At 36.4% G+C, this 14744-nt stretch overlaps 1 protein-coding gene across 13 annotated transcripts in view; it reads left to right on the plus strand.

Annotated features, from left to right (window-relative positions):
* The window catches only part of DNAI7 (dynein axonemal intermediate chain 7), a 91949-nt gene that overhangs the window by 11165 nt on the left and 66040 nt on the right, over positions 1 to 14744 (plus strand). For 3 of the 13 annotated variants that reach the window (XM_027967809.3, XM_027967810.3, XM_060413313.1), the window contains 4 exons: positions 4945 to 5029; positions 7065 to 7156; positions 11097 to 11198; positions 12275 to 12412. In XM_027967809.3, coding sequence (XP_027823610.1) covers positions 4945 to 5029; positions 7065 to 7156; positions 11097 to 11198; positions 12275 to 12412 — 417 coding nt within the window. Of the gene's footprint in view, positions 1 to 761; positions 5067 to 7064; positions 7157 to 11096; positions 11199 to 12274; positions 12413 to 14744 lie in introns of those variants that run through there. The other 10 variants (XM_027967808.3, XM_042247385.2, XM_042247384.2 and 7 more) reach the window with 7 other exon arrangements.

Here is a 14744-nt window from a genome sequence, read left to right on the forward strand (position 1 = left end):
TGTAGTTTGTCTTTTTTGAGGGGCCCCTACAGTCTGGAGTCACCTTGCTTTCCTCCATACTACTTTTCATCCTCTAAGATATTTTACAAATTACTTTATAATTTGTTTATTGTACCACAGTGATACATTGTAGAGTACAGGGAATGTAGCCTGTATTTTATAATAACTATCAATGGTGTATAAGCTTTAAAAATTGTGAATCACTATGTTGTACACCTGAAATGTATTAATATTGTGAATCAACTATAATTCAGATTTTTAAATTATTTTAAAATTTTTGGTTATTGTTTTTGTCTTTCTCTCCCCATTTGAATGTAAGCTCATAAGTACATAATTACAAGGAATTTTGTCTGTTTATAGATATATTTCAAATGCCTACCACATGCTAGATTCTCAGTATTTCTTACAATAATTGAATGAATAAACAGGCTACAATTTATTTCTTTGAAAATATTGATAAAATTAACAATTCTCTGGTAAATTTTATCAAGAACAAATGGCATATATAATCAATACAGGCATTTCTTATTTTATCATGCTTTATTGCACTTCACAGATTCCGCATTTTTTTACAAATTGAAGGTTTGTGGCAGCCTGTGTCAAGCAAGTCTATTGGTGCCATTTTTTCCAACAGCATTTGCTCACTTCATGTCTCTGTGTCACATTTTGGTAATTGCAATATTTCAAATCCCCCACCAGCAGAATGATTATGACTTGCTAAAGGCTGTGTATTGTCACCCTGCTTATTTAACTTCTAGCAGAGTACATCATGAGAAACGCTGGGCTGGAGGAAGCACCAGCTGGAATCAAGATTGCTGGGAGAAATATCAATAACCTCAGATATGCAGATGACACCACCTTTATGGCAGAAAGTGAAGAGGAACTAAAAGGCTCTTGATGAAAGTGAAAGAGGAGAGTGAAAAACTTGGCTTAAAGCTCAACATTCAGAAAATGAAGATCATGGCATCCAGTCCCATCACTTCATGGCAAATAGATGGGGAAATAGTGTCAGACTTTATTTTTTTGGGCTCCAAAATCACTGCAGATGGTGACTGCAGCCATGAAATTAAAAGACGCTTACTCCTTGGAAGGAAAGTTATGACCAACTTAGCATATTAAAAAGCAGAGACATCACTTTGCCAACAAAGGTCCGTCTAGTCAAGGCTATGGTTTTTCCAGTGGTCATGTATGGATGTGAGAGTTGGACTCTGAAGGAAGCTGAGTGCCAAAGAATTGATGCTTTTGAACTGTGGTGTTGGAGAAGACTTGAAAGTCCCTTGGACTGCAAGGAGATCCAGCCAGTCCATCCTAAGGGAGATCAGTCCTGGGTATTCATTGGAAGGACTGATGTTGAAGCTGAAACTCCAATACTTTGGCCACCTGATGCAGAGAGCTGACTATTTGGAAAGACCTTGTTGCTGGGAAAGATTGAGGGCAGAAGGGGATGACAGAGGGTGAGATGGTTGGATGGCATCACCGACTCATTGGGCATGGGTTTGGGTGGACTCCAGGAGTTGGTGATGGACAAGGAGGCCTGGGGTGCTGCGGTTCATGGGGTCTCAAAGAGTTGGACACGACTGAGTGACTGAACAGAAGAAAATCTTAAAAATCTTTAAAAAAAATACATTATTGATTCCTATCACGTACTAGGATGATGGTCCGAATTTTTTTAGCAATGAAGTATTTTTAAGTTAAGGTGCATACCTTTTTTTAGACAATGCAATTGTGCAATTAATAGACTACAGTATGGTGTAAACATAACTTTTATATGCACTGGGAAACCCGAATATTTGTGACTTAGAATATTGCAATAGTCACTTTACTGTGGTGGTCTGGAACCAAACTTGCAATATCTCCAGAGTATGCCTGTTTTAGAAATGAAAAGAGAGACATGAGTTTAACAATAAATGACATAATTTGAAGAGCTTTATATGCCAATAAATTAGAAAATTTAGATGAATTAGACAGAAAACAAATTCTTAAGCTGTTTCATGAAGAAGTAGAAAACCTGAAAGTCCTATAATCATGTAAGAAATTATATTAGTGGCTTCAGATTTTCCCAGAAAGAAAATCCTAGGTCTGTAAGTCTTTGATAGCTTGTTCTTCATTCAAAGATTAATTATTTCATTTTGTTACGAATTATTCTAGAGCATGGAAAAAGAGGAAACATTCCTCTTTCATTTTAAGTTACCTGGGTAACCTGGGAATAGTATGAGAAAGGAAAATTGAAATTCATTTCACGAACATAAGTGCAAAATTTCTTACTGACAAAATATTAGTATGCTCAACTGGAAGTATATAGAATGATAAAAAATCATGACCCAATTCAGCTTATCTCAGGGAGACAGAATTGGTTTAATATAAGAAATTAAGTTAATAAAATTAGATTGAGTTAGAAATTCAATTACTGTACCTTAATAGGGTATAGGGCACTTCCTTAGGCTGATAAGCATTATCTGTATTTTAAACAAAAAACTGCCAGAGAAGCAAAATACTGACATTAACAAATATTGACCAGGATAATGATTATGGGAGTGTAAATTGGAATAATTACTCTGGAAAATTCAATTTCAACTACATTGAAAATATGCATACCCACTAGTTTTACCTCTAGGTGTATACACTAGAGAAACTCCTGTGTGGACACCACGATACATACACTTAAAAGTTTATAGCAGCACTATTCGTGATAGTGACAAACTAGAAACCATCCAATATCAATCAGTAGAAGAATGGATAAATAATGAGTTACTATTCAGCAATGAAAATACACAGCTGCAGCTATAGCCCCCCTTGGATGAATCTTTCAAACCACAATTTGTATCTAAAGAAGTAAATCACACAGAAGGATAAAATATTGTATTATTCTACTTATAGAAAATATCTAGAGTAATTAAGCTCATAAACACAGAAAGTAGGATGGTGATCGATAGAGGGTGGGTTGTAGGCAGAGATAGGGAGTAGGAGTCCATGTTTTAAGGATACAGAGTTTAGTTTGGGATGATGAAAAAGTTCTGGAGGTGAATGGTGGTGAGCGTTGTACAGCAGTGTGAATGTATTTAATGCCACTGATGTGCACACTAAAAAATGGTTTAAATGGTCATTTTTTGTTATGTATACTTAATGACAGTAAGTTAATAAATTACAGTTGTATTTATAAAATAGAATTTGATTTATGTAAAATTCAAAAGTAAGAAAACTATATTGTTTAGGAATATATACATATGTAGTAATGCTTTTAAGGAAAATAAGAACATCATCACAAAAATTAGTGATTATTATAGAAGTAATTTTTTGGGCAAGTCAATATAATTTTTGGCATCTTGTTGTGGAAAGAATTTGAAAAATTGCATGATATAGCTGTAACCTATTTCATTTGCTGTTTAATATAAACTAGATTTCCCATTTTCTGTATCTGTAAAAATTAAAATAGAATCTGTCTGAATCTTTATTTTCCTCATCAATAGCTAACATTTATCCTTGGATTGTGAACTAATCAGGGAAAAGAAAAAACCCAATTGTCTCATCAAAAGATGCATATCTAGTAAAATTTTACTGTTTATGTTTTAATATTTACTTACCAAAATTTGTAATATAAAATGTTGCTTTACTCAATTGTACACCAAAATAATTAAAACATTAACTCAATCCAGAGCAAAATTTATATTGCTTAGAAACTTAGAGTCAAGGAAATTGAAATTTTCTTTTTTTTTTTATGATCTAATTTATTTGTTTTTAATTTTATTTATTTTTTTTAGTTTTTTATTTTTTTTAATTTTAAAATCTTTAATTCTTACATGTGTTCCCAAACATGAACCCCCCTCCCACCTCCTATTTTTATAATATTTCCATATCCTATTTATGATAAGAAAATCAGCAAAAGTTTTTCAAGTGTATTACAGTAGGGTAAGATTCTGTGAGGTGAGTGGAATGGAAATATGAAGTCAAAGAAAAAAGGATTAGAAAACTTTCATTAAAAAAAAAAGCGTATTCATATTTTTAATTGAAATTGGCCATTAAATCACTATATTATGTAGCTCTATTGGGTATATTTTAAATAATGATGGATATAATATTTAAAAGAGCGATGTTACAGTTTTCTTTTGCATATTTAGACTTGTAGTTAAAAGTTTTTAGTGTCAGCTTAAAAATGTCTGAATGGGTACATAGCTTTTCAAACTTCTTTTAGGGATATGAACAAATAATTTTAAAAGTTACTGATCAACTACATCTGAGGAGGAGAAGCCAGAAAAGAAGTCTAAGAAGAGGGGGAGGAAGCAAAATCAGTATCAATCTGATGGCCTAATGAAGAAAATATTTCAAGATGGAGAAAGAAAACGTTGTCAAATGATGATGACAAAATGAGGGCTGAAAAGTGGCCATTGCCACTGGAAACATGGCCATCTTAAGCTTCCACGACAAGAGAGGCTTAAATGGTACAACAGAAATGAAAGCCTGATTGGAGTGGAGCATGCAGAAAATGGGGACATAGAAGCAGTGGGCAACTCCCTTTAGGCAGTCTGATATAAAAGGTAACAGAAGATCCCCTGGAGAAGGAAATGGCAATCCACTCCAGGACTATTGCCTGGAAAATCCCATGGACAGAGGAGCCTGGTAGGCTGCAGTCCATGGGGTTGAAAAGAGTCAGACACGACTGAGCGAATTCACTTCACTTCACTTCATTGGAGCAAGAGAGAGAGAAACCTGGGAATGATAGAATTAAATGGTATATACTTGTCAATGTCAATTTTGCCTTTGAATAATTTATATGCTAATTTTCCTACTGTTTCTGTATTTTGTCCTTAAGGCCCTGAGTCAAGACTTTGCACTTAATAGGCAGTCTTATTTGAATAAATAGAGGACTAGATTCATGAAAGTAAAAGTGCTTTTAAGTAGTTTGTATACATGTTAATAACCTTTTTAAAAGTTGTGACCTTTATTAAGTCTGGCAGTAAGAAAAAGAAAATCACCAAAGCTGACCGGTTGAAGCAGATACAAGAGGAAGAAGAGAAACGACAAAAAGAGGAAGGTATAAGACACACAGTGGTAACTATTTTCATATGCAGGTAATGCTAACAATAGGTTGGCATTTCTGTCATCCAATCAATACTTTTTAAAGACAATTTTCAAAATTTTTAATTTTTTGAATTTAATGGTTTTTTTCAGATTTTATTTTATTTTTTTACTTAACAATATTGTATTGGTTTTGCCATATATCAACATGAATCCGCCACGGGTGTACACATGTTCCCAATCCTGAACCCCCCTCCCACCTCCCTCCTCGTACCATCTCTCTGGGTCATCCCAGTGCACCAGCCCCAAGCATCCTGTTTCGTGCATCGAACCTAGACTGGCGAGTCGTTTCTTATATGATATTATACATGTTTCAATGCCATTCTCCCAAATCATCCCAACCTTGCCCTCTCCCACAGTCCAAAAGACTGTTCTATGCTCAGCCATTAAAAAGAATACATTTGAATCAGATGTATTTTGAAGGAGAGTTGCCAGATAAAATACAGGATGCCCACTTAAATTTGAATTTCAGATAAACAATGGATAATTTGGGATAATTTACCCATGCAATATTTAGTATATACTTGACTCTTGAGAGTCCCTTGGACTGCAAGGAGATCCAACCAGTCCATTCTGAAGGAGATCAGCCCTGGGATTTCTTTGGAAGGAATGATGCTAAAGCTGAAACTCCAGTACTTTGGCCACTTCATGTGAAGAGTTGACTCATTGGAAAAGACTCTGATGCTGGGAGGGATTGGGGGCAGGAGAAGAAGGAGACGACAGAGGATGAGATGGCTGGATGGCATCACGGACTCGATGGACGTGAGTCTGAGTGAACTCCGGGAGTTGGTGATGGACAGGGAGGCCTGGCGTGCTGCGATTCATGGGGTCGCAGAGTCGGACACAACTGAGCGACTGAACTGAACTGAACTGAAACAAAAAAAAAATTCCATTATTTATCTGAAATTCAAATTCATCTGAGCATCCTATATTTTTATTTGCTAAATATGGCAATCCTATCTTAAAGTTTATATCATTACTACTGATTAAATTGAGAGCTTTGGTGCTGATTGTGCAGTAAGAATTCTTAAATTAAATATGGGAAATATATACTAGCAAGAAACACAGAGCAGCCTAAGTTCTTACAGTGTAATAATATCTATTTGTCAAATTTAAAGAGGATTTTCATTTGTTAAAGAATGTCAGGTAGAAATTAATAAAAATTTGGTTATTTAAAATACTTAAAAGTGACTTTAAGAATCTGAAAAGTTCAGATAGTTGTAGCTTTTAACATGAAGAACATCTGTTGATTCATACTGGGTTTTAAATGTCTGTCTTTAGCTTCCCAGGTGGTTCAGTGGTAAGGAATCTGCCTACCAATGCAGGAGATGCAGGTTTGAGATCCCCTGGAAGAAGAAATGGCAACCCACTCCAGTATTTTTGCCTGGAAAATCCCATGGACAGAGGCGCCTGGCAGGGTTACAGTCCATGAGATCGCAAAGAGTCAGACATGACTTAGCAACTGAGCACCACCAGCACATTAGTTTCTAAGTTGATTTTTTATTAATAATCATATAAATCCTTTAGGTGACTTACGATAAGAATACAGTATCATGACCTACTGCTTGGGGAATGTTTTATTATTTGGGGTTAAACTCTTATTCTTTAACGTATATTTCATGTTTTATTTTTTAACAGTGAAAGCAAGAGAAAATTTAGGTAGTTGCTTCTGATGGTGTGGATGTCACGAGATTATGGAAATCTGAAGATTTTATTTCTTCTTAATTACCCATGATAGATCTGTCACTTTTCATTTATTAAAATCATTATTAGATTGCCGTAAACTTTTTGGAGAAGAGAAATATAATTGTGGGTCAGAAATTTTGAAAGTCGTGGTTTTTTTTTGAAAGAAATCTGACAGTTTTATTTCTACCACATGATAAAGGCTGTGACTTAAATCTAGTATTCTACCACCACTCTATCTTAAATATTTGCAGTCTCTTTAAGTGCTTAAAAACAGACTAAAAAATTTTCTTGCTGTTGTTCTTTAGAAGAAGCACGTGTGAAATATGAAAAAGAAGAAATGGAAAGACTTGAAATGCAACGAATTGAGAATGAGAAATTGCAAAAGCTTGAAGCCAAAGTAAGTTAACATTAATGATATTATTACTGAAGACAAACTGTGTGGCTATCAGATCTATTTTAGAGAAGGAAATGCGACCCACTCTGGTATTTTTGCCTGGGAGATCCCATGGACCGAGTAGCCTGGTGGGCTACAGTCCACTGGGTCACAAAAAGTCAGACATGACTTAGAAACTAAAACAACAGCAATCAGATCTATTTGGCTATTTAATATCATCCTCTTCCATAGATACCCATAATATTTAGGCCTGTATGAACTGATTTAACTCATTTGATCCTACCATAAAGTTATGGTGGGTAAATTATTACCCACATTTCACAGATGAGGAAATTGGGGAATATGGACAGATTAAACAGATAATAAATTTCATAGCCAAGACTTAGGTAGAAGTAGTCTTGCTTCAGAGCTCATGCTTATAACCATTAAGTTATTATTCTCAATCTATCTTATGGATAATTAAATATAGGAACCAAAAAATGTTCAAATTCTACCTCTCCTTTTAAAATTTCACTTCTCTTTTTCACCAGATTTCTTCATTATTGAATCAGTAGTTCTGAGACCTTTTAATCTCAGGACAAAGCCTCATCACTATTAAAAAGTGAAGATCCCCAAGAAGTTTTTGTTTAGACAGTTTATATGTATAAATATTTATCATATTAGAAATTAAAACAAATTTCAAGATATTTATTGTATTAATAGAGATTAGACATTGTTAAATGTAAACATGAATTAAGAAGTAAACACATTAAACATACTTAAAGAAAAAAAACAATTGCAGTATTTATTGAGTTATAAAATTATGTTAGTTTCAAATGTATGACATAATGATTCAATAGTTGCATGTATTGTGAAATGATCCCACAATAAATCTAGTTAACATCCGTTACCACATAAATGTATATTTAAATTAGGGAAATGAGTGGCATTGTTTTTATCTCTTAAAGCTCTTTAGTGTCTGACTTAACAAAAGACAACTGGATCTCATATGTATGCTGAGTCACTTCAGTCGTGTCCGACTCTGCGACCCTATGGACTGCATTCTGCCAGACTCCTCTGTCCATGATATTTCTCTAGGCAAGAATACTGGAGTGGGTTGCCATGCCTTCCTCCAAGAGATCTTCCCAACCCAGGGATCTAACCTGAATTCCTTACTTCTAACCTTCATGGGCAGGCAGGTTCTTTACCACTAGTACCACCTGAGAAGCCCTCCTGGATCTCCTCCTTACTTCATTATTCCATCTGTTACAGTGTGTGTTGTTTCGATTGAAGTAGATATAAAGAAAGAAAATTTGGCCTCATATAGATAGTTGGAAAAACGAAAAATATTGTAACAGCCTTTCAGATGATTGTGGATTCTTGCCTTGATACTATACTGAAACTCAATAGGTGGTAGCATCTTAATGTGGAATCTGAAACCAAATAAATGAACTTTATGTACTCTGTTACACTAAAATGTTGATCTATTTTTATACTCCGAATAAATCTTTTATTGACACATGATTTTGCAACATCATGACTTGATAGCTTGGGAAAAAATGGTTCACTGAATTATTTGCTTCCAAATGTTGATGTATTCTTATAATTCATTATCAAAAAGATCACATGCATTAGTGTCAGCTCCAGCCAAACCAGAAAACGTTTTAAGGATCGGGAAACTGTCAGGCTCCCTAGTAGTGATACGGGTTTTCTAAAATTCAAGCTTTTATCTGAAAGCTTGAATTTTATCAAGGGCAGCAGTGTTTCCTGAAAGTGACATGGTCAGTTCATTCATTTCTGACAGAAGTTCTGCCAAAGTACTCAAACAGTTGCACAGATGTTAATTTCTCAAGATAGCATTGTTCTTTGATATGCAGCAAGAGTGCTCTATGCATTCTTCCCATCTTACCACACAGAATATCGAAGGACATATACTTAAGTTTTTATGTTTAATACAATTAATAATTTTTACTTCTTCATCAGGTCATTCTTATGTGAACCTGGCTGCTTATCACCCCTCTCTCCTGAAGGATACGACCACTAATAAAGCTTGTGCCTTGATTTGAACAAAGGCGCCAGCAATTTTACATGATCTTGCAATGGTGTATCCTGCAAAAAGAGCAAATAAAGTTGTAGTATTGTCATTAAAATAGATTTGACCTCACTGATCCCGAAGGAATTTGGAGAATCCACCTGGAGGCTGCATATCACACTATATACACCACTGTTTCAGATGAAACCTTTTAGAAATATCAGTTCAGTTCAGTTCAGTTCAGTTCAGTCACTCAGTCGTGTCTGACTCTTTGTGACCCCATGAATCGCAGCACGCCAGGCCTCCCTGTCCATCACCAACTCCCGGAGTTCACTCAGACTCACGTCCATCGAGTCCGTGATGCCATCCAGCCATCTCATCCTCGGTCGTCCCCTTCTCCTCCTGCCCCCAATCCCTCCCAGCATCAGAGTCTTTTCCAATGAGTCAACTCTTCGCATGAGGTGGCCAAAGTACTGGAGTTTCAGCTTTAGCATCATTCCTTCCAAAGAAATCCCAGGGCTGATCTCCTTCAGAATGGACTGGTTGGATCTCCTTGCAGTCCAAGGGACTCTAAAGAGTCTTCTCCAACACCACGGTTCAAAAGCATCGATTCTTTGGTGCTCAGCCTTCTTCACAGTCCAACTCTCACACCCATACGTGACTACTGGAAAAACCATAGCCTTAACTAGATGGACCTTAGTCGACACAGTCATGTCTCTGTTTTGAATATGCTGTCTAGGTTGGTTATAACTTTCCTTCCAAGGAGTAAGTGTCTTTTAATTTCATGGCTGCAGTCACCATCTGCAGTGATTTTGGAGCCCAAAAAATAAAGTCTGACACTGTTTCTACTGTTTCCCATCTATTTCCCATGAAATGATGGGACCAGATGCCATGATTTTCGTTTTCTGAATGTTGAGCTTTAAGCCAACTTTTTCACTCTCCTCTTTTACTTTCATCAAGAGGCTTTTTAGTTCTTCTTCACTTTCTGCCATAAGGGTGGTATCATCTGCATATCTGAGGTGATTGATATTTCTCCCAACAATCTTGATTCCAGCTTGTGCTTCTTCCAGTCCAGTGTTTCTCATGATGAACTCTGCATATAAGTTAAATAAGCAGGGTGACAATGTACTACCCTGACATACTCCTTTTCCTATTTGGAACCAGTCCGTTGTTCCATGTCCAGGTCTAACTGTTGCTTCCTGGCCTGCATACAGATTTCTCAAGAGGCAGGTCAGGTTGTCTGGTATTCCCATCTCTTTCAGAATTTCCCACAGTTTATTGTGATCCACACAGTCAAAGGCTTGGCATAGTCAATAAAGCAGAAATCGATGTTTTTCTGGAACTCTCTTGCTTTTTCCATAATCCAGAGAATGTTGGCACTTTGATATCTGGTTCTTCTGCCTTTTTCTAAAACCAGCTTGAACACCAGCAAGTTCACGGTTCACGTATTGCTAAAGCCTGGCTTGGAGAATTTTGACCATTACTTTACTAGCGTGTGAGATGAGTGCAATTATGCAGTAGTTTGAGCATTCTTTGGCATTGCCTTTCTTTGGGATTGGAATGAAAACTGACCTTTTCCAGTTCTGTGGCCACTGCTGAGCTTTCCAAGTTTGCTGGCATATTGAGTGCAGCACTTTCACAGCATCATCTTTCAAGATTTGAAATAGCTCAACTGGAATTCCTTCACCTCCACTAGCTTTGTTCGTAGTGATAGTTTCTAAGGCTTACTTGACTTCACATTCCAGGATGTCTGGCTCTAGATGAGTGATCACACCATTGTGATTATCCCGGTCATGAAATATCAGTTACATTTAAATGAATTTGTAGTATTCATCTTGAAATTAAATATTTATCCAGTATATTTTAGATGCTACTTACAAAATACAAAGCTGAAATTAAAAAAAGATCAATGTATCTATCCCCATGAAACAGGATCTAGAAAGGAGAAATGAAGAGCTTGAAGAACTTTATTTATTAGAAGCATGTTTTCCTGAAGCAGAGAAATTGAAACGAGATAATAGATTTCTTTCCCAGGTAGGACTGATTTTATTTTTTTAGCTAACGCTTTTATACCATAAGAGGGAGTTATAATCCGATATCCATCTTAATAACAGGAAACTTTAAATGTGTCTATAAAAAATTTAATCTGACAGATCTCTCTCATTTGCTTGTAGCTAATTAAATTCATATAGCTTTTAAGAAATCTATTTGTCAATAAGATCCTTGACATTTTTATATCCTTTGACTCAGATTTAATTTTGGGGAATTTATACTGAGGAAGTTATCCTAAATTAAAATATAAAAAGTTTGACACTGAGGCAGTCGAGTGTTGTTCAAAACAGTGCAGCTTTGGAAACAATATCAGTGGTTAAAAAGGAAAAACTGTAATAATATGGCAAAGATTATAGTATAACTTAAAGCAAAAAAATTGTAATCACAATATGATTGGGCTTCTCTGGTGGTTCAGATGGTAAAGAATCTGCCTGCAATGTGGGAGACCCAGGTTCAATCCCTGGGTCAGAAAGATCCCTTGGGAAAGGAAATGGCAACCCACTCCAGTATTTTTGCCTGAAGAATTCCACAGACAGAGGAGCCTGGTGAGCTTCAGTCCATGGGGTCGCAAAGAGTCGTACATGACTGAACAAGTCTCACACACACACACACACACACACACACACAAACAACACGATTACAAATGTAGAGTTTGCATAGACTGCACAGTGAATGAATGACATATGAAAATGACATGGCGATTAATATTAGTAATAATTTGAGAAATATAAATTAACCCAAATGTTAAACTTGTGTAAAGATAGGAGCTATATGATTAGCAAGGAAAGCAAAACAAAATTATCTCATAAACACTGTTTTAAAAGTAAAATGTGACAATAGATATAATTTCTATTTATTTGAGTTATTGAAGCTTATAAGTTATATTGATGCAGAGATATTTGGGTATTTTAGAGACATCTTCAAGTAACTAAAATCGTAATATGTTTTCGCCTGAATTGGAAAACTAGGTTGTAAGAGTTCATACCTCGAAAAAGAAGTAATTTAATCTTTGGTGGAATTTTCATCAGTGAGAACTTGCAAGCATTTCTGTTCCACAGTGGAAACACTACATTCAATGTGATGGGAGTCCTGATCCTTCAATAGCCCAAGAAATTAATACTTTTATTACCTTGTGGAAAGAGGAAACCAATGAGACTTTAGAGGAAGTGATTGAGAAGAGTAAACTAGTGCTAAATGTAAGTATTTAAGCTTTATTCTGTGATTTTAAGTTATAGTCTGATATTGACTCCAAAAATAGAAAAAATTATTGCATTTGCCAGTTAGTAACACTACTTCTTTCTTGGTTAGGAAGAAAAATATTTGCTCGTGTTTTTATTTTATTTTTTATTTTTACCACTCCTAAAAACCTCTCACCAGCTTAGTAAGATCAGCCTAACAAATCTGAAACGTTAACTGTGAAATGTGAAAGTGAAAGTGATGTCTGTCAGTTGTGTCCAACTGTTTGTGACCCCACGGACTATAGCCTTCCATGCTCCTCCATCCATGGAATTTTCCAGGCAAGAGTACTGGAGTGGGTTGCCATTTCCTTCTCCAGGGGGTCTTCCCAACCCAGGGATAGAACCCAGGTCTCCCACGTTGTAGGCAGACGCTTTACCACCTGAGCTACCAGGGAAGTCCAAAACTGTAACGTTAACTGTAAGTGTATCCAATTCCAGAAAAAAATCAAGTTGCACCCATTTATGTAGATAACAAGTGTAAAAGTGTATGATTTTATCTTCAGCCAGAATTATCCACTTTTCAGTGATTCATTACACATATTTTTTTTAATGTTAACTATAAGCCAAGCACCTCTTTTAAGCACTGTAAGTACAAAGATGAATAAGAATATCCTACTTTCTATTTCTACAAATAGGATGGATAGGTTAACCTGAGGCACTACCACTTACCATGCACTTTAAAATGCCAGGAAAAAAAGTTGTGACATTTAAATCCATTGCCTAGCTCAAAGGAAAGTAAAGGAAAAATCTTGGAGTCCATAAGACAATTCAGAAAAGTGGACAAGTGTCAAAGTCAGTGGCTTCCTAGAAAGTGTCTATTTGTTAATCTTTCATGGCTTATCATTGGTTTAAAGGAGCATCAGGAGGCAAGCCTAAGGTACAAGCAAGGTAGCAAGTGATATCAGAGACCCTTTTATGGCTGAGAGCCTCAGAAAGGTAATGTGGATAATAGATGAAAATCTGCACTGTGAAGGGTGATGATATGCACTTGATTGGTTCACATTTAGCTTGATGAAGGCAAAACAATAATGTCTCTACCAAGAATTCTTAATAATGAGTGAGTCAGTAGTTAGATTGGAAGAATTTATCAGAATACAGCACAGTGAAGAGATGGAAAATTATCAAGGAGTAGTTAACAGACATGTATGATGGAACAAAAAGGACTAAAGGTTTATTGACAAGGAGTACCAGAAGGAGATGTAGAATAAGGAAGAGACAATATTCATTAGGCTGACAATTTCCCAGAATCCTCAGAAGCCCAACAAATCCCAAGTTAGGGTAAACAGAAAAGAATCCACACTTAGATACACCAATGTAGCAATGGAAACTGGCTATCTGATACGAAGAGCTGACTCATTGGGAAAGAACTTGATGCTAGGAAAGATTAAAGGCAAAAAGAGAAGAGGATGGCAGAGGATGAAATGGTTAGGTAGTTTCACTGACTCAATGGACACGCACTTGAGCAAACTCTGGGAGATAGTGAAGGACTGAGGAGCCTGGCATGCTGCAGTCCGTGGAGTCACAAAGAGTTGAACATGACTTAGCAACTGAACAACACCAACACAAAGGATTCACTCCTCTTGGTCCTTTTATTCTCTAATGCTTTTTGTTTCATTTCCTTACCATGTTGCCGTTCTTATCACTGTGGTTTACTTCTCCATGTGCCTATAGAGTGGAATAACTCCAGACTGTTAAGGTCATAATATGTTTGCCTAATTTAATCTGGAAAACAAGCTTATGAGATTCATTTTACACACGAAGAAACAGATAGTGACTTGCTTATGGTCCCCTACGAGACCTTAGATGAGCCTTACTCTGACTTTCCAAAGATTCCAAAGAGCCTCCCATGAGGGGTTTGGCTGCTGACAGAGTCCTCATAGAGTGTTCTTTCATATCCTCTCTCCCGACTGAGACTGCCATGATGTGATGCTGGTCCAGGAATCTGCTGCTCTTTAACTAGCAGAGGCAGCAGGAAGTAGTACTAGAGTTCACCAGTGATGAGCTGGGTATGACATCTTCCTGTTACAAATGTGGAGTATAGAGGCAGAAATAATAAATAGTAGGGAAAATGAGAAAAGGATAAGTAAAATAAAACAGGAGACAGCCAAGGAGAGTAATCAATAACAGCAGAAGTCACAAGATGAACGAAAAGAACTGGACAGCAGTAATCCCATGGTAGGGCTTCCCAAGTGGCTCAGTGGTGAAGAATCCACCTGCCAATGCAGGAGACTCAAGTGATGTGGGTTTGATCCCTGGGTCAGGAAGATGCCCTGGAGTAGGAAATGGAAAC

This window comes from Ovis aries, chromosome 3, assembly GCF_016772045.2.
Source record: "Ovis aries strain OAR_USU_Benz2616 breed Rambouillet chromosome 3, ARS-UI_Ramb_v3.0, whole genome shotgun sequence".
In the NCBI taxonomy this organism is placed as follows: Eukaryota; Metazoa; Chordata; class Mammalia; order Artiodactyla; family Bovidae; genus Ovis; species Ovis aries.